Source organism: Stegastes partitus, unplaced genomic scaffold (assembly GCF_000690725.1).
Source record: "Stegastes partitus isolate 25-593 unplaced genomic scaffold, Stegastes_partitus-1.0.2 Scaffold836, whole genome shotgun sequence".
NCBI lineage: Eukaryota > Metazoa > Chordata > Actinopteri > Pomacentridae > Stegastes > Stegastes partitus.
The window spans coordinates 156,394-176,969 of NW_007578567.1; the positions used below are offsets into that span (position 1 = coordinate 156,394).

General features: G+C 41.8%; 1 protein-coding gene across 1 annotated transcript in view; it reads left to right on the forward strand.

Annotated features, from left to right (window-relative positions):
* Window positions 1-20,576, forward strand: part of tmtc2a (transmembrane O-mannosyltransferase targeting cadherins 2a) — a 77,755-nt gene that overhangs the window by 46,772 nt on the left and 10,407 nt on the right. Inside the window, exons 3-9 of the mRNA XM_008292827.1 lie at window positions 5,765-6,613; window positions 8,223-8,337; window positions 9,123-9,208; window positions 10,800-10,984; window positions 11,254-11,332; window positions 13,345-13,466; window positions 18,022-18,103. Of these exons, the coding sequence (XP_008291049.1) occupies window positions 5,765-6,613; window positions 8,223-8,337; window positions 9,123-9,208; window positions 10,800-10,984; window positions 11,254-11,332; window positions 13,345-13,466; window positions 18,022-18,103 (1,518 nt within the window). The remainder of the gene's footprint in view (window positions 1-5,764; window positions 6,614-8,222; window positions 8,338-9,122; window positions 9,209-10,799; window positions 10,985-11,253; window positions 11,333-13,344; window positions 13,467-18,021; window positions 18,104-20,576) is intronic.

Here is a 20,576-nt window from a genome sequence, read left to right on the forward strand (position 1 = left end):
TTCACACTGGTGAGTTGTGGAACTCGGGATTAAAGATGCCAAAAATGACAAGAGCGCGACTCACTGTGTCATGGTGATGAAGAAAAAAAGATGATGATTAGTGTCTGGCACATTACTTTATGGCTCACTGTACACATCAGCAGTAAATGAGTGAACAGATATTAGACATTCGAGGTATTTCGACTCCATGCTGCAAAACATGAGACTTTCAGCACTCTGACAAAAGTTACATTTTACATACCCGTCATTATTTTAGCTACCTGTACTTTCTGCTGTCTAATAATGTTTTATTCATAACAGAGGTGATGGAGGCAACGTTAAGGTCAGTTCATAGTTTCTGACAGCTGCAGATTCCAAACGGTGGACTTACATACACAATCCGAGTTATCTGTACGTAGACATGCACAAAGGAGAACCTGATATCCTGACAGCAGAAGAGAATGGTTTATTGTGTTTAGTTGGATACCTTGAAAAAGTCCAAAAAAGAACAGAAAATGTGCAACCATTTATAGGACAGAGGGAGCGGAATACAATGCAAACACCATTAAATACATTGAGAGTACGAAACAAATGTCTAGTTTGTTTTTCTGGCACATCTGGCTGTCTCAAATGTTGGGCCGACCGTGAGGCTCTGTGCAGACACCTGCAGGGAGACGTGGATGATGAAACTTAAGTCAGGCGGATACATGGGTGCTTAAACCATTGACCTTACGCATAACCCATGGATGGAATGGCTACTGGAGTTTTCCTTTAGGTGCTCTGCTGGAGGCCAACAAATCAGTCTTGTGTAAAATGATAAGCTACCACCTTTAGAACATAGATCTTGGTTCGTATAAGAAAAAAACTGAGCAGCAATAGAATTAGTCACTTTGTCACGGTTTACTTTTTACTTACAAGATCATGCAGAAGCAGCAGTTTGGTTTTCCGAACACAGGTGTAACTCATAAGCAGCATTAATTAGGAGGCTCCTGGTGTTGCCGCTTCGCTCAGCGACACACTGAAATGTGGCGGAACCATTATTAATGTGATTGGTTACAGCTGGGCTTCTCCTGCCTGGAGTCGAAGGTGTACCTCAAAGTTTAGATCCTTTTCACACCTACATGGGTAGTTTTTCAAAGGTAGTTTTTTTTTTTTTTTGATTCAATGCATTGGTGACTGAAAACTGAGCTTTTTGGAAAACTCCTTCCAGGGTGTAGAAGTTCACCAACTCTCGTAGCAGCGTTGACGTGTGGACAAGGGAATCAGAGTTTTTGGCCTTGCGAGTGCCATCATCTGCTTTGAGGTAGTTTGACGCGTTGGCCAAATTAGTGATGGTGCTAACTTTGCTAACTGAACTTCATACATGCTTACACATAAATGTACAGTTACTCTTCAGAGTCAGTCCATGCATGTAATTCTTTCCTTCCTTGTTGGCCACTGTGGCTTTACCATTAAGCTGATATTGGTGCCTTTTGTGTTGGCACGCACTTGGCAGCGCTTTCAGTCGTGATTTCGCATCTTCATATGAACTGAGATGTCTCTGAGAACAAAGGAGGTAAAACCCAGTTTTAATAAATACCTGTACTTGGACCAGGCCCCATATTTACTTTGTCAGATGTACCCTTTATTTGGCATCACATGCATTGAGTTTGGCGGTGACTCTGCTCGAGTGATGCTCTCGAACATTCTGAGCAAGCATGACACAGATAGTCCCAGAGATCACCTTGAATCATCAGCCTTGAATTTACAATTTTCAAATACAGTATAAACAGAAGAACAAGGAGACCAACTAAATGGTCTTCACTTCACAGAATCCAGATTACATAGTTCCGAGGTACAATAATTAGTGATTGGCTATTTAGTCAATGGTTATGAAATGGAACTGTTTTTTTTAAAAAGGGAGGTGGTTGGGGAGGAGGAGGAGATTTGTCGATCTGCAGAGGCTGGTGTAGCAGTGATGTGGTGAGCGTGGAGCGGGCAGAATGAATGAATGCTGCCTCAGTTATAAAGCATGCTAAGTGGGTGGGCTGGACTTAAGCGATGAACGATTGGACAGGAGGGGCCTTGTGACACCCTGATTCCGTGCCTGTTTGAACTAACGCAAATCTCTTTTTTATATATGACTTTAATTATGATATTTAGCTTAATTCCCAGAATAGACAAATAGATACTTTTGAGGATTATAGATGATGATGGTGCTAGAAGTGGAGAGAACTCACAGATGTCTTGTGCAGTATAACAAAGTTAGAATGTCATACAGCTTTACATTTCTTTGATTACTCTTTTTTTTTTTTTTTTTTTTTACAAAAAATGTAAAAAAAATGTAAAATTCAATAGAAATGTTATTCTTTCTATTTGTAATTTGTGTCCATTGTGCTCCGTGTAAACACAGTTAAGCCCAGTTTAGCCAAAACTTCCCTGAATTCTTAGTTTTATACAGAATCTAGTCAGAGCAAATTTATTTTTGGCAATTTTTCAAATGAGACGTAGAATACATTATATATGATTAGAATGAAATATCACATTTTTAAGCGCATGATTAGATCGGTTCTTTCTGTTTTTACAGTTTTTGGCTGTAAAAAAGAAAAGATAACATGCTTTTTAAACCTGCCAGTTTGATTTGTGCTTCAGAGCGTTTAACATGTTCTTACTCATAGTTAAAATGCACAGGGAAATAAATAGTCTTAAATAAACAGTACTAAATGGCTAATATTAAGGCTGTTAGTCAGGATGGTGCCCTGATGCTGTTGCTTTGACCACAGAATCACAATTTAAACTGAAATTATCGTGAAAATCTTGTAAATCAGCAGCTAAGTAGAGAAACTACAGGACATTATAAGATCAGTTAGAGGATGCAGATGTGAAGTCAGTGATTCAGTTGTTAAGGAACTGATGTTGGCTTATTGAAGATCAATTTTCAACTGACCAGAGACGACTCTACTGAGTGCAGAGGCAAGGTCAGGCCAGACTCTCAACAATGCTGGATATGACTTTTAAACCATTTTTTCTCTTTGGTGCCTCCTGGAACAACCGACCCATTGCCTCTAGAACAGACTCATTAGAATTCTTTTGTTAACTTGGCAATAAAAGTAGTTATTTGATGCTGACTTTGTGAGTTTGTCATTGTAAATCGCCGAAAAGCAGGACCGGCCTCTGCAGGTTGAGTTGTTTGTGTGATTGATCGCTAAGTCAATTAAGGAACGATTTAGAAGCAGACGAGGCAGCAAGGAGGAGAATGAAGCTCATTCACCTAAAAAAAACACAAATGACTGTCTCAGTGAAATTGGCTTATCTTCTAATCCCGATCAGAATTGGATTTCTCAGACAGTTCTCTCCCTTGACAGGCTATATGGTCTCATCCATCAATAAGCACATCCCCCTTTTTGTGTAAAAGCCACTCTCCCTTATCCTTTATGTACCACCTTTCACAGTCCAAATCAATATCCAATTTTTTTTTTGTTTGTTTTTTTCCCCGTAGTTATTTCCTCACTGCCTCTCAACGAAATGTTTGAACTCCTTGAACTGGCCGTTTTTCATTTCACTATCGACAAAATACTTTCTGTAACTCGCTGTGCCTACAGCTCCCACCTCTGGAGATAACTTCTCCACAGAAAATGCTTTTCCACCTCAGATCTGGAGAAATCAACAGCTGAGCTGGAGCCAGCAGGTCAGAGCAAATCAGTGCTAAACCTCTTATTCTAATCCCGGCATGGGTTTGTTATGGACAACTTGTGTTTTCCATCATGGAGCATGAAAGGGGGACACATGAGTTAACTGGGGCATGATCACTCCAGCAAAGACAACTGATTTGTTCTTTGTGCAGCTTTTTTTGAAAAAGACTTGATTGTGCAATTCATTTGGAGTGGATTATACAGAGAGTGTGAATTATTACCACAATAAAGTAAACTGACTTAGGAGATAAAAGCAAGAAGTAGAGCTGCACTGGATCAACACTGTGAGTTATGGGCGCAGCGATGCCGATTGTTGTTTATATCAAAGTGAATGCTGATAGCACAGCTACTAGATCAAAAATATGTAAACTTCTCCTGTCCGGGGCAGTGATGCTACACAGTATAAACAGCACACACATTGCGCTAATTCCCCCAGGACTGGTTCAAACAGAGTTCATGCTGCACCGGTGCTTGAAAAAGAATAAATGGAGTCAGAAAATAGGAAGCGAGCAGCATCTCTGTGATCATCACTCACTGTGTTGTGTTTAACCCACTAGGAAGGCAGGAACATGAATAACAGACTGTCAATATGTCTTGTCAGGCTTAATCAGTGTTTAATAAAAATGAAATGAAACCAGATTTGCCTAATCTTGGCAAAAAATGCACCACTAAATCAGCGGTAATTGATTTCAGAAAGAATCCCATCAAAAAACGCAGCTGTGAAGAAGTCCGACAGCACATCTGACAAGCAGAAAAAATCAAATATACAAGCGTCCTCGCTGTCGTCGGTCCTGCAGCTGACAGTGACGAATGTAATTTAACAAACCGGCGATCAAAGGTCGAGGAGTCAAGGGTGTGATCGTGCAACCTTGTCATGTCTTAGCGGTTGTAGCTCAAACTGCCGGCTTGCAGACATCAATACAGCCCCGTTGTGAAGCAACTGACAGGAGTTATGTGTTGGCCCTGGAGAGCGTCACATAGTTCCTGTCACTGCCTTTGAATCTAATTTAAGCATCACTAACAAAATGTTCTGTTTCCTTCCAAATGTGCGCTCTATCAATACAGCTATTGATGGAGCTATTTTAAGCTTGTAATGTTGTTTTTGTAGAAAAGGAGCTGTTTAAAGTTTTCACCGAGATGCCGTGTGACAGTTAGGTGAAAGGTGTTGCGTGACAGCGGACCTGAAGGGTGTTCGTGCTGCAGAATTAATGCTCTTATGAGATGTAAACAGAATCTACATACCAACACAATGAGTCCTAAGCTGATTACCAGTCACATTCACCCTGACAGGCAACAAGGAAAGACTTAGAAGGAAAGCCTCTCATGCTTCAAATTTACTTCAAAGTTGACCTTAGCCAGGTCAAAACTGAGGGGAGCGTGGATTAATCATATGGAAAATTATCGAAGGGCGCTGATTTCTCTTCTCTTCTTTGGGATTTCCCCCCTGTTATCCTCAATAAAACCATCCTGACATTTCAGAATTTGCTGGCGAACCAAATGTGAAATCCAAAATAATAGTCTTTCACCACTTTGAATATGGCAGTTTGAAGTTTCATCATATAAACAATCACACTGCGACTCATTGAAAGTGACATTCATTACAGCTGTCCAAATCCAAGTGTATCATTCACCAGTTTGAATATGTCATAGTTTGCTATTTTCGTGTAAACACAGTGGTGTTGTTTCTGGCTTTGCTGCGTTTTAATTTGAAGAAGTATGCCAGTGTTACAGAGAACCGCGTAATTGTACATGAGTGCGGTTTAAACCCCAGGCAGCTACCAAAAACATTCCAGAGATTGCTTTTATATCATTTCTTTTTCTGTGTACAGCAGTAAGTTCCTAAAGTTGGATTCATAAATCAGATCCTAAAAGTTCATACTGAGGTACATTGTCACATAGAACAGGAAGTGGGTGTTCATAACTTGTCCTAGAAAGCAAAAAAAAAAGCATTTCTAAGTGTTTCTGTGATTCAGCCCAGATCTTGAAAGATTTGACATAAATCAGAAAAAATAACCATCTGAATGAAAGCTCCTTCAGGTGCTCTGGAACACAAACTAAACCGCTGTTGCTTTGACCCAAATGTTGATTTAGGTGTTTTCCTCAGCATTTTTTCTCTTCTCTCTTTCAGAAAAAGAACATCAGCGTTTTGCTGAGTCTCGGCTTGCTGGCTTCCTGGGGAGTCATCCTGCTGTCAGCTCGTCTCTACTGGATGGGCAACAAGCCTCCCAACTTCTCCAACTCCGACAACCCCGCCGCTGACTCGCCACATTTCCTCACTCGAACGCTGACGTTCCTCCACCTGCCCGCCGCCAACGCCTGGCTCCTGCTCTGCCCCGACAAGCTCAGTTTCGATTGGTCCATGGACGCCGTGCCCCTGGTCAGGTCCTTGGCCGACTGGAGGAACCTTCACACTGTTGCCTTTTACGGGGGAATTTTCCTTCTGGCTTTGTTCGGCCTTCGTTGTCCCGCCTCCAAAGCCAAGGACGCCAATGGGAAAGCCCATGTCACTAATGGGAAGTCAATCACTAATGGGAATGGCTACCATGCCCTTGACACAAACCATAACACAGAGCAGGGGCTGCCAAAGACTACCCTGAACGGGTCGGCTGTACCCCACCACTGTCCTCCTCGGACATCCCTGCCTCCTACAGAAAGCCTAGTTCTGTTTTCATTAGGCATCCTGTCATTGCCTTTCCTCCCAGCCACCAACCTGTTCTTTTACGTAGGGTTTGTAATCGCAGAGAGGGTACTGTACATCCCCAGTATCGGCTTTTGTTTACTGGTTGCCGCCGGTGCGAGAACCTTGTACGTCCGACTGAGGACTAGAGGCTGCAAGGCCTTAGTGTTGTGTCTCTGTATGGGACTAGTGCTGCTGAATGGACTCAGAACTGTTCAAAGAAACAAAGACTGGAGCAATGAGGAAAATCTCTACAAGTCTGGGATTAATGTGAATCCTGCTAAAGGTAAGAAGGCCACCAGTTATCATTAGGGCTGAGTGTTAAACCTCCGTAGTCAGACTTTGAAAGCTGAGAGTCTAAAAAACTGTCAAGAACCAGAAGCTGGAAGTCAATCATTTTCTTTGTTCATATAGTTTCTCCCCCCCCCCGCGACCCTAATGAGGATTAAGCGGTGTATAGAAAATGGATGGATATAGTTTCTCAGTTAAAGCACATTCTTGTCCTTTGCATATCTTAAAAATTAAATTCTCAAGCAGTACACACACCCTGCACTTGGATTCAATACATGGACTGTAGGGGATTTACCGCTGCAGCCAAACTTGATCTGGAAACACCACTGTTAGTTTGGAAATTGCTGAGTAACTCGTGCCATGAGTTCAATTTGCTGACTTACTCTACACTTATGCTTTAGTTTAGGATTTGGAGCAATGTTTTAATGAGTGGGTCCCATTTTTTGTCTCATGCACATACAAAAAGATGAAAACTATGATACAAATTCCTGATGATGGGTTCACATCATTCTACTGATGGACATTTGGTGGTAGAAACATGCAAAAAAAAACAAAACCCAAAAACGTGTTATGATCAGACTTAGAAGATGCATTAAAAACATTTGTTAGATCTCAAGAATACACACTGAGATTTTCTCTGAATGCAAACTTTTATACTTTTTAGAAGTTTAATGTAGATTTTTAAATACAAACAAAAACAGTCAGAGAGATTGAATCATCTCAAATGAATACCCGTCCCTACTTATAATACCTGCCACGTAACCTTCCGTGTTCTGAAACTCACTGCAGGCGTTGTTGTACACAGTCTTGAAAGACTAAAGTGGGGAGATATGCAAGATAATAACAACCGCTCGAGGAAATGTAACACAGTTAAGCTCACAGAAAATAAAATGTGACTTTCTCTTCCTTCAGGCAACACTTTCTTTGGAGTAGTAACATGTAAATACACACTTAATTCTCGTTTAGGGCAACCATGATTAACTGTTTTTCCATCCAGTGACAATTGTACTTGTTGACTAAGTTGATTGATCTGAACAATTACTTTTCCTCAAAAATGAAGATCTTTTATTTGGACAGATCATATGTCTTTATATGATGCAACACAGTATGAAATGTCTATGAAGATTTACATATGAAAAGGTAAAATTGCGGAATTTAACTGGAAACTCCAACATGATCCAAATAAATTAAAAATGGTCAGTTATTTTTATTAAGTCAGTAGTGCAACCCCCAAAAAGTTTCTTTCAAACAATCCTAAGTGGAGAAGTTCAGTTTGTATATTAAACAACATCGTGGCCACAGTGGATGTTTTACAGGCAGAGGGCAGCTAAAGCCACTCCCTTCCTCCTTATTGTGTAATTGCTCTCTGACTTTGGTTGAAGCTTCAACTTCTCTGATAATATAGCTGAATTTATTTTTCTTCCAACACATTATCATCAGTTCTATTCTAAATAGCCTTACATCAGTGAGCATAAGAACTGCAATGATTGTCTTTTATTGACTGATTTTGGTTTATTTCGGAAAATCAATGGCATGTCTTTAAGTGAATATCAATACTGTGTATTCCTGATGGGTCTCTATTGACTGACGTGTGTCTCCTGTAGCCTGGGGAAACTTGGGGAACGTGCTGAAGAACCAGGGCAAGATGGCGGAGGCTGAGCAGGCGTACAGGAACGCTCTGCACTACCGAGGGAACATGGCTGACATGCTATATAACCTGTGAGTGTTAAAGATGTCCGCTCCACCTCCTCCTCCACCCTCACCTCCTCCTCTTCCTGTTTGCACAGTCTTGACACGAACAAATTCTGATTCCTCCCATCCATCACTTGAGATCACAGCAGCAGAACAATAAAGGCAGAAAGAGAAAAAGGGGGTTGAAGCATAAAGACTCGCAGTGACTGACAGGAAGAAGTCAAGAGAAGGCAAACAGAAATAGATCTAGTACAGGTGGAGCAAAGCGAGTGAGTCGCAGACTTGATGCAAGACTGACAGAGGAAATAACTTAGCGTGTCCCTTGTGGCCCTTTGTACGTTCTGCTGCTGATTTGATTAGTCATGGTTTGCAGGGCCTCTGGGAGAACACAAAACCACTTCCAATCCTGCAACGCAAGGTGTCAAAGGTGCCAAAACCTCATAGCAGACCCATGTCTTTTTACTCTCATGCTGACACTGTTTTTCCCCCCCGACTTCTCTGCTCGCTCTCAAGTTACGGGTGTCAGGAAGCTGGCAAAGCAACAAAGGGAGAGGGGAAGTGTGCATTCTTTCAAACGGAGGTGCTATTTGAACACGAGGGATGGGTGAATATATTGGGGTCACGTATTGGTACATGAGGCTGGAAATACAAAAGCTGCCACGGCTTTTGTGGTGTTTTTATTCTAACTTTCACCCCTCATGACTTTGATGAGCTACAATTTTAAACTTCCTTAACTTTTAAAAAAATATTGTAATGCAGCTTGTGGTGTTGTCAAATATCTCACATTTTTTGCATTTTCATTTGTGCGTCAGGGGTTTGCTGCTGCAGGAGAATGAACGTTTCTCCGAAGCGCTGCATTATTACAAACTGGCCATCGGGAGTCGGCCAACACTGGCATGTAAGTAAACCGTTTAATTTCGTAGCTGACGCTTGATGAGTGGAGCGGTCGGGATCACACTGCTGTCAGTGGTTAGATGTCCTCACACAATCCTCGATTTTGGTCGAGTCCATCTTTTGATTAATTGGATGTGAGCTAAAGGTCTGTTCTTGAATTACAATCACGCTCCAGTTTTAATGCTCAACTGGACGTTCTTCAGCCGCGTGGTCCGTATTCAGCTTGACGGTGAAGTGATGAGATTCAATCTCACACCCGAGTGGTCACATGTGAGATGAGGGTCCATCTTTTACTGTACCAAGGACAATTTTATGAGAGAGGACATGTGCCCTCACGGTCTTTTCAGCCTGAAAACCTTACTTGAAGCCCTTTTTTTTCTATTTCTTTTTTTCTTTTCTCATGGTAATTGTTAGAGTTTGACTGATACTGGATTTTAGAGAGGAAGAAATTCTGATATTAACTGTTAGTTACATATGCGTGTGTGTGTGTGTGTGTATGCATGTTATAGTCAAATTGAAAAGAGAAAATGATAAGGTTTTCATTTAACTCTCCAGCAGTGTATATCACATTGCAGCACCATCTGCTCAGCTGTGAGACGTACTCTGCTGCATGTGCTGCGAACAGCATTAAGAGTAAAGAAATGAGTTGAAGCTGCTCTGCTTGGCAAAGTCTGTTTCTAAATTACCCCAAAGATCCTTTTCTATATTATGTTCTGTAAAAGATATTGGCACATGTTGGACAACTTGAGACAGCTGTGACTGACCAATACTGGCCGATCGGTGAGGCTCTAGTCATTTATTGTTTGCCTGTGTTGTTATTTATTCTGGAGTCTACTCATCTTCTTCACTCCACTCAATCTATAACTTTTGACTGTGTTTGTTACTTGTACAAGGTGTGTCAGAAAAGCTTCAGGACTGGTGTCAAAAAAGATATATTTCAAATCCAAACCCTTCAAATTAATTTCCCTTGAGTCCAACACACTTTCCCAGCCTTCTCTGTCACCATGCACTCCTGGAAAGATTGTTCCGGGATCCTCCGCAGCTCCGTCGTCACAGCCATCTTGATGTCGTCCACGTCTTCAATACGGGTCCCCTTGATGACCCCCTTGAGCTTGAGGAAGAGGAAAAAATCACACGGAGCCAGGTGAGGTGAGCAGGCAGGTTGCTCCAGCACGGAGATGTTCTTCTCAGCCAGGAACTGTCGGATGCTCAGGGCATTGTGAGCAGGCGGTGAAGCAGCCACAACTTGTCCTGCCACAACTCTCACCTCTTCTCGAATGAAGCAAACGCTGCAGGATCTCTTTGTAGACGTGCTGGTTGATCATCTGAAGGGGAAAACTCGTAGTTTGTAGTTTGGGTTTGAAATCTTTTGTGACGCCAGTCCTGGAACTTTTCTGACACACCTCGTATATTCATATATGTCAACGTGTTTCAGAAAGTTGGAGTTGTGAATCAATGAACTCACAAGAACTACAAATAACACATATACACACACACAAACAGCCTCAGAAAACTTACGCTCTAGTCTTGCTATATTGAGAGGTCTGTTCATTGCAGATTGTGCCTTTAAGTTGCGCCCTCATTTTCTCCCCTAGCGGCCTACTTGAACACAGGAATAATCCTGATGAACCAGGGCAACCTGGAGGAGGCCAAACGCACCTTCCTCACTTGCGCCGACATTCCCGATGAGAACTTGAAGGACCCTCACGCCCACAAGAGCTCCGTCACCAGCTGCCTGTACAACCTGGGAAAGCTGCTCCACGAACAGGGCCAGCAGGAGGTTAGTGTGTGCAGGGAAATCTGCTTTGTAACGCGGTTTGTGTCCCACTTCTACAAATGTAAATAAACAGGCTTTTTGTATTGTTTCTCACAATGATTTTATTACCACTTGCGATTTAACCACTCATCCGCAACGCTGGACCAAAGGTTTAATCATGTCAGAGTGACAAAGCAACTGCAGACCCTCATCAGCTACCAGACCTGCTTTATGCTGATGCAAACCAAAAGCTGGACTTGCTCAATTAACTTTTTTTTCTCCTCCTACTACAGGAGGCTCTGGCTATTTATAAGGAAGCAGTGCAGAAAATGCCCAGACAGTTTGCACCACACAGCCTTTTCAACATGATGGGTGAGTCACTGTCGGAGGCTTTTTCCCACCTGAATCTTTGTTTAATAATGCTTACAAGACTAGAAACTCATTATTTTTGGTTTACTTGCTTTGAAATGTTAAGAAGTGTTTTCATCAGATAGCAGCATTTTTTTTTTATTAGATTTTCCTCAATTGTGGAGAACAAATGTATGATTGTTTTTATGATGTGCAGCTCTGGGACGAGTTTGGCTCGAGCAGCGACGATGATTCTTGCGTGTTTGTTTCTATTTTAAACGTTCTATTTTATCTGAGCTTTGAGTTGAGTTCGACAAATCGAAATGAAGTCACCGCCAAAGAAAACCCTTCACAGGACTTGAACCACCTGTTGGATTCCACCAGTGCAGCTCGTAGACTTTGTGTCTTCTTGATGAAAATTGAAGATAATCCGTGTAATAAATCACATCCCCCCTCTTTGTTATTGTAGCACTAATTACATTATTGGAAGCTCATCCTGATGACATAGTTGAGATTACAGAGAGATGTCTGTGTGAATTCCTCGGACGGGCTGAATGGGAAATAGGAAATGTGTTTAGTCAGGTGGAGGGAGGGCAGTGTTTGTCTAAGTGTGATTGCCGGAGGATACTTTGTCAAAACTGATGTCATCGTCCGATCCTCTTACCTCAGGGGGGCGACAGCATGTCCGCGGATCCAACAAAATCCCAGAGTTTTTAGAAGAACAATTGTTCTTTCAGAGATTCGATCTGCATACATTAAAATGTCGACCATATGGACACATTTTCTAAAACCGGCCTCTTGGATGACGCTAATGTTTGGAGACACAGTCGTACATTTTTATCTGTGCACTTGGATACAGAGGTTGGAATGACAGAAATTAAAAATGATAACATAAATAGTTTAACTAGATCTACAATTAGGTTTCATCAGAGTCCAAACATCTCAATAACTGGGAGAGTATTAGTGAGTTTGGCTTAAGCAGGCGGTTTAGTGCATGTGTGTGTGCTTGGGCAGGCTGAGAGGCTGAAGCTGCCATGATGAGCTCCAGCGGCTCTATTTTGTCTGTAAGTCAACTTTAAATAATTAAAAAAAAAAAGGCCAACAGAGCTGAGGTAAGAAAAAGCAACAGTGATAAACAGTTGTTCAAGCAACTAGAGTGTCATTAATGAAAGTGATGATGAAAAAAACAATCTTGACACAGTTGGCCATAGTTTACAGTCATGTTGTTTTGTGAAAATTAATAAAAAATCACCTGTTTGCAAGCATTTCATCTTTGAGTGTTGATGCAATTCTCTTTATTTGAAACTTGTGAAAATAGACATGATAAGAAGCTGTTTTTTTTTAAAAACACTTTTGAGTTTCTTGAAAGATTTTCTCATTTTGAACCCTTTGAACCCTGATCATTTTCTGGATGTTTTTTTGCTCCTGTCATGTTTTTACTAATTTTCACTGTAATATAAATTCCTGCACCTTTATGGGAAAAGAACAACCGTAGACAGTGGTAGAGAGAACTCAAAGTTTCTGTTGTGTATTGTGACTTAGTTATAATGCCTTAAATCATGACCAAAGATAAAAACTAAAGTGAATTTGTTTCACTTCTTTTTTCGTTATAAAAAACCCAAACAAAACTTAAATCAGCTGTTTGACATTTTTCCAAGAGCCCACAAGTGTCACTAATACTGGAACTAATGTTGAATCTACATGCTACAGATATTTTACTACTTACATTTGTTTAGATACTCATTTCCTAAGTGTTCTGCAGTTCAACCCAGTTCAGGATTTTACATTATTTACAGAATCTGGTTAGAAAGAAAACTGAATTCTTTAATTGAGACATGTATAATAAAGTGATTTTGATGAAATATCACAATTTTTAGCTTAAGGTTTGGTTCAGTTTTTACAGCTTCTGGTTCTGATAAATAGTGATTTTATAGAGACAACGTCCCTTTTCAAACCCACCGGGGTTCAGTGGTTAAATGTAATTTTTTTATTATTATTCTCTGTAAAAACTAACCCTGACCTGTGATCTGTTTCAGGAGAGGCCTACATGAGGCTGAACAGGCTGGAGGAAGCGGGCCACTGGTACAGAGAGTCCCTCAGGGCCAAGCCTGACCACATCCCCGCCCACCTCACTTACGGCAAACTGCTGTCCATCATCGTACGTCCCGTCACAGACGCACAAACACAGGCAGACACACTCACACGGGAGACTTAACATTATCTTAGTAATGATTTCGGTGGTTAACTATGTGGCAGAGTGTAATTAAATGGGACCTAAAGTGGAAGAGTGGAGTGATGAATAATGCATATTGAGTGACTTATGGGACACTGGAGCAAGGCGAAGCCATCCTATTGATTCCTCTGCAGAGCCTGGAGAAGCGTGATAATTGTTATTAGGTGTGAGCCTCCGACTGGGGGAAGGTGTTTGCTAAACAAACTCCTCTCCCCCGATCGGAAGCAAAGGATGAATTCTGATGCCTTCATGAATACAGCGTTTGACCTCCAGCACTACTAGTCAGCTGGAAAACCGATAACACAGCGTGAAAGAAGGAATTAAGACAGAGATGTTACAGCGAAGAGCCTTTCGCTGACCTCGAGCTGACACCGATGCAGGACTGATGCCAAAAAAACCTTGACGAACTGCAATGTAGGAGCTGCATAAATACATGTCTGATGTCTGAAGGTCAGAGACACGGGGAGTTTGTAGATGAAAGCTATCCCTCTGTGATTGGACGAGTTCCAGATCATCTCTGTGTACATGTGAGAGCTAGAAGGCGTCCAAGGGCACACAAACTTACCCAGCTTCTCCCAGATATTAACTTCTAATGCGTGTAAAAAAACAAAAAACCTGCACTTCCACCAGCTCTCCTATCCCATAAAAACAACAACACACTCAGAAGACAACAGATGTGTACACAGCTGAGTCGAGTTTAGATTTGGGAGTTGAACCGTGCAACCTTTGTAACCTTACCGAAGACCTCTTACTCAGCCTCGGGTGCTGAGTAAAGACGCAACCGACCTGCAGACTGACACACATTTGCAGCTGCAACCCTGAAGGGGCTTTAGCTCTGACCGGCACCTCTCGTGGTTGGAAGATTTTAACACACATTAAAGTTAGGTTCAGATTCGAGTCGCCCAGTGTGGCTGGACATCTGCTCGGCTCCCTCAGGCTCGGGGCTCCGGATCCGTCCCCACAGAGGCCACCTCCACCACTGCAGGGCTTAAGAAACAGGAGATCGGATGGGCCCCGGACAATAGGCCAGCGGACAGCCCTGTAATGCAATTACGCTGCTTCCTTATTGAATCACCCCATCGACTACATTTTTTTGGCCGTCCTGCTGGAGTCAATCGACAATACAGACAAAAAGGTCAAACTCGAGGCTTGTACTGCGGTTCACCCCGACATGAGCTCTCGTGCTGTTTTTTTTTCTGAGTGCAACTACACTTTCAAAGTGACCCACAAAAAAAAAACAAAAATAAAAAAATGACAAAAGCAAATCCACACAATCATAAAAGCTGGAACCTGATAGGCTTGTACAAATCCACATCTCTCAGCAAATAAGTGCAACGGCAAAGCCACTAATTTGCGTGATTCTTCCCAAGGTCACGGTGTCTGGTGTCATGTTAGTCAGAGTGGAGTTGTGCGCATTAACAAACGCTGTGGTCACTTACCGCCAAGCTGAATTCAACCCCAGCTGTATATCTACAGTTGAAGTTAACATTCTTTTTAGCCAAAAACTTTTTTTTTCTCCATATTTTTTTGACATTTAATCCCAGTAATCATCTTCTGCTTTTAGTCAGTTAGGATCCCCACTTTGTTTTAAGTGGATGTAAAATGTCAGAGGAACAGTGGAGAGACTATTTTAGCTTTGATGTCTTTCATCACATTCCCGGTGGGTCAGAGGTTTACATACATCGTCTTTAAATTGTTTAACCTTCTGAACTCCAAGCAGTTGATTATTAGTGTTTTTAATTGCTGTAGTCTCATTTTCCACTACAATATAAAGTCAGACCTCTCGGGGAAACAGCACAACCGTGGCTACAAGTAAAGAAGGCTTAAAAATATATGTTGTACAATATGACGCTGTTACAATGGCGAAAATCATGAAAAAGATCAAATTAAAGTTCTTCCTTTATTACTTATTGTCCAAATATTGAACAAAAACTGGCTTTAACATTTACAACATTTTTCCTACTGCTCACAGGTGTTACCAATACTTGAAAATGGTGACTACATGCTGTAGATATTTTACTACTTGCTCTTTTATTTGGTTTCCATACCTGCCTTCTCTGATTAAGCAAAGCCTACAAAGCCCCCACAATTTTTCATGTGATTCTTGGTCACAGCTGAGCTACTTAAAGCTCTTGGGTTCCACCAAGGAGTGTGTATTTTATAGGTTTTTGCAAAATCTGCAAAAACAGTCTGTTTTTTGGCAGATATTTTTTTCATTGAGGTATAACAAACTAATTTAGATTAAATGTCATGATTTTAATCTTGGATTTGGTTACGTTTTCTCACCATTTGTTGTGTCACAGATAAGTAGTTCAAGCATCATCGGAAGTTAAAAAAAAAATTGTTGAAAACCTATGTGTAGCCTTCCACAAGCTTCTGACAATTGCTTGCTGGATTTTTGGACGATCTTCGTGACCAAACTGGTGGAACAGAGTCAGATTTGTAGCCCTCAATGTTTTCTTTAGCTCTGCCCACAGATGTTCTATGAGAGTGAGGTCAGGAGACTTTGTTGCCTCTTAAGCCATTTTGCCTCAAGTTTGGAAGCAAATTTAAGCTCACTGTCCGTTTTGGAAGACCTATTTGCAACCAAACCAAACAAAACATGTAACTTTTATTCCTTATGATGCACCTATTTTGTGAATTACACCAGCCCCCATTGCAGCAAAGCATCCCCACCACATGATGCTGCCACCACCATGCTTTATTGTTTGGATGGTGTTCTTCAGCTTGCAATTATCATCTTTGTCCTCTCAAAAAAATCAACAACTCAGAGGATTTTCCCCCTAAAAAGTAAGATCTTTGTGCCCCTCTGAAGTTAGACGTGCTAACTGGCTGTTTCATGGTGGTTTGGAGGCTGTGGCTTATCTTCCTTTGTGAGCAGCCTTTTAGGTTATATCGATTTGGGGCTTGTTTTACTATGGATATGGATAATTAAGGGCCTGTTTCCTTTAGCATTTTCACAAGGCCCTTTACTGTTGTTCTGGGACTGATTGGCACTTTTCCCACCCAAGTACATTTGTTTTTAGGAGACGAAACATGTCTGCCTCCTTAGTAGCATGATGGCTGCATTTCCATTGGAAATGTGATGTAGTGAATTGAAAGTGAAAAAAATCTGTCGTTAAAACTGTTGTTGGAGAAAATACATGAAGTAGATGTTGTAACTGACTTGCCAAAGCTATACCGTGCTGTGTTAAGGATTTGAACCTGAGTGTATGTAAACTTCCGATTCCAAGTGTAGATAATTCAGCACTAATACTAACAACTGTCTCTGCCTGTAGAAAAGCCACTGAATAATGCAAAAGACTAAATATGGTCAAAGTGTTCTGATGTGGAAGTACGTACACTAACCCTTAATCTAGTAACAAATCACAAGACTGCCTTTAAATAGTTGCTGTTTAAAAGACTGGATCCTTTTTTTAAACATTGACCTGAAACCTTTCCTAAATCTGCTAAATGATGACTTACTCCTACTGAACTGGACTGAACCACCGTACTTTCGGTTCTGATGGATGGTTTTGGGAGAAGGTTTAATTGAATGTAAAAAGGATGGAGCCAAAGAAAATGCGAAATAAGCCATCCAGGCCCTATAGTCACTCTTTCATTAAGAGCGATTGCGGGCATGGGAAGAAGCTAATGAAGCAAACCTAATGTGCCCGGTCCTCTCATTTCTTGTTGCATGGCAAGTCCGCTGGCAATATGGAAGCAATCAGTGCTGAAGCATGAAACAAAAGAGGTGGAGAAATGGAGGCTCCAGCTCACAGGAGCAATATCTTTCTCAGTTTGGTTGCAGGTCCGCACACATGCACACACCTGGGAGGTTTTTATTTAAAGGTTAGGCATGAGAGGTAGGTTTATTAGCATCCATCTCCTGCTGATAGGGAGCAGCCGGGTTACCGTGGCTCAGCTGATGCATGTCAGCGCACCACAACAAATCAGGGCGGATGCAGTAAACAGATAATTGTGGTTTGTTCTGTATCCATTTCTGACACCCAGCGATACATGATACATGTTTCATATTGTGGTTTTGGTGCAATTTTAGTTTTATTTTATCGTCATATTTTGTCCATTTTGTAATATCTGGTGTAGTTTAGGAGGTTTTTTTGTTTGTTTTTTTTCCCATGATTAAAAACAGATCAGTTGATGGAAGCTGAATATTTACATTTTCACAAATCTTTTGCTCAATACACAGATAAGATCTTGGCACCAGAAACACGCCTAAGCCCCGGCACACAAGCTGTTAGTCCCTTTTTAAGAGACGGCTTTACCCTCCTTTGCTCGAAGTTGTGTCAGTTGCTTGGTAACCAGTGTTCTTCCTATTAGGTGTAGACAATTTATGTTACATATGTGAAGCGTTCAAGGGGGGAAAAATTACATCAAAATGTGCTTTGTGCCTTTGCACAAAAAAATAAAAAGAAAGAAAGAAAAACATCAAAACAACAAAACTTAAATATCACTGATTTGCATTTTGTTTTCATTTTAGGGGCAAAAGACAGAAGCGGAGAAGTACTATCTGAGAGCGATTCAGCTCGACCCGACGAAAGGAAACTGCTACATGCACTATGGTAAGAAAAGAAATCAAAAGCTTTATTTATAAACCGCAAAGCCTTTTTGAAAGCAGGCGTTCTAATTATAACAATGTCCCCCATCTTCAAAAAACATCTCTGCAGTTGACGGAGCTTTAAAAACCTATTTTGAAGTGCTTTTTTTTTTTCTTCTTCCCACCAACATGGCAGCTTATAATCCAAACCTCGGCTGTGCAGCACTTGTAGCTGCACTGTAATGATCGGGCTTTGCTGCAGTAAGCTGTACTCATGCTCGTAATTAGGCAGAGTTCTGTAACGCTCTTTAATCCAAGACGCAACCTTTGTAGTGTCACCCTCAGATAGAGCTGTTAACGCTTTCCGCGCTGGCAGTCCCCGTGCTGGGACCAGGCTGCACGTGCTGCTTTGAGGAGGTTGCTGAGCTTGTTAAACTCAGAAGAGAGGCTGCCTGGCTCTATTACGATTAAAATGGATGCAGCTCTGTCGTGTGTCGTGTCTTTGCATCTGATCTGGTGGAGAGAGCAGGTTCAGAACCATCAGAAGAATGGTTCTAAAGCTGTTTTTGACTCTGTAATTTAGAATTTTGTCTTTGTTTTTTAGTGAACTTCTTCAAATTTCACTCTTGCTTAATGATACACAAGAGATAGCTACTTATTGTATTTAAAAATTCTCCCAGTTGCCCGTTATCCACAGGGCCCAAGGTTTAATCTGGCCGTGCAGTTGTTAAACTGTTATTAATTGAAATTGGGTTTTTGGAGGCAAAAATTTGGAACATGTTCAGAGTTTTTTTTTTAAATTGAAGCAGCAAAGTATCCCTCATCTTTTCCTCTGGTTCCAAAAACTACTGCTTGCAATGCACTGTCATTTAATTGGCTCTTCGTACCAATGTTGGCAGCGCTCGGATCTGTCTGGGACTTTGCAGATGGTGCAAACTCACACACAAACAGACATGTATGCTGTGTTTATCTGAGCGAGGAGACCGGATCAGAATACACTGTTTACCATTGGTAACGGAGAGCAAAAAAAAAAACACCATGTTCCTCCGGTTGCCGCAGTTAAAATGCGACGTTTCCTATCATGTCTGAAGGAACCGGCTCCGTGCAGCTACGTGTTACCATCTCCGGGATATTCATAGGAAATTAAATCTGTCCTATCAAGCTGAAAGCGCCATTGTGCATTGTCCCTTTCTCCTCTCCCTTATCTCCCTCCATTCCTCCCGGTGCTTTCTCTGCGCCGATATCTTGGATTTTTAGTTTAGTTTGGTCAGCGGCGGGGGCGTCTGTTGCTGTCTTTGGACCGAGCTGCTTCCCCTTCTTCTCCAGTCCCTACACTCTTTCCTTTTTTTTCCCTATGTTATCTTGTAGCTTCTTGCTATAGGTGATGTTTATTTGGGCTGCTCCTTTATCTCAAATCTGGCCGCTTAAGCTACCCCGGGGTCAGTGGATGAGCTCCAGGTGCGTGAGGAGTGATGATATCTGTCCACGTTGTAACACAGCGGATGCACAAAGGCACACATGTGGGAGCAGGGAGGACACAGGGGGGTGAAAACAGAAAATGAAAGACAAGGTCCCCTTTCCTGCCATTGTTCACAGTAACACGTTTTAATGGAAACCGTTCCCCCCCGCATGACCCACTTGTAAATAGTCTGCTTTGGAGTTTGTTTTGGGAGCCTGCATTCTAACAAATGCAGTCAGCTTTCAGTACAAGAAAGCAAACAGACAAAGGCGTCAGAGGAGCATCCCTCGCAGCTCCTCACTTCCTACATTCAGCAACATCTGTAACCGGGCACGGCTGTTAATTTATGGCCGCTGAAGCAGGCACTTGTGGGTGCCGCACCAGGTGGCCAGACTCCCACAGGAAAAGGCACGAAATACCCCCGTCTCATCGGTGTTCTCGAATGCTGCTGAGCAAAACAACAATCCTACAGTCCTCCACTGTCTCACTTCTCTCTCTTTCTCTGCCTCCTCCTCCCTGTGACATCCATCACATCCTCCATTCATCTTCATTTCTTTCCTCGTCTTTTTTGTACCCTCATCCCACTTCCATCTGTTTCCCACAGCATGATACCAAAGAATAAACTTGACTGCCATTTGCAAGGAAGCAAGACAAAGAGTCTGCAGCCATGCTAGCAGCGCAATGAGGATATACTTAGTCATTCTTTGAGTTACAGTGCTGTGGAAAAGTATTTGCCCCTTCTCAAATTCTTATTTTTTTTGCATATTTTCCCCACTTTAATGCTTAAGATGATCAAACAAATGTAAATATCAGACAAAGGAGATACCCTGGACAGGTCACCAGTCTATCGCAGGGCTACACTTAGAGACAGACAACCAAGCACACTCACATTCACACCTACGGACAATTTAGAATCACCAATGAACCTCAGCATGTTGAACTGTGTGGGAGGAAGCCATAGATCCTGGAGAGAACCCACGCTGCATGGGGAGAACATGCATACTCCACACAGAAAGATCCTGGGTGTCCTCAACGTGAC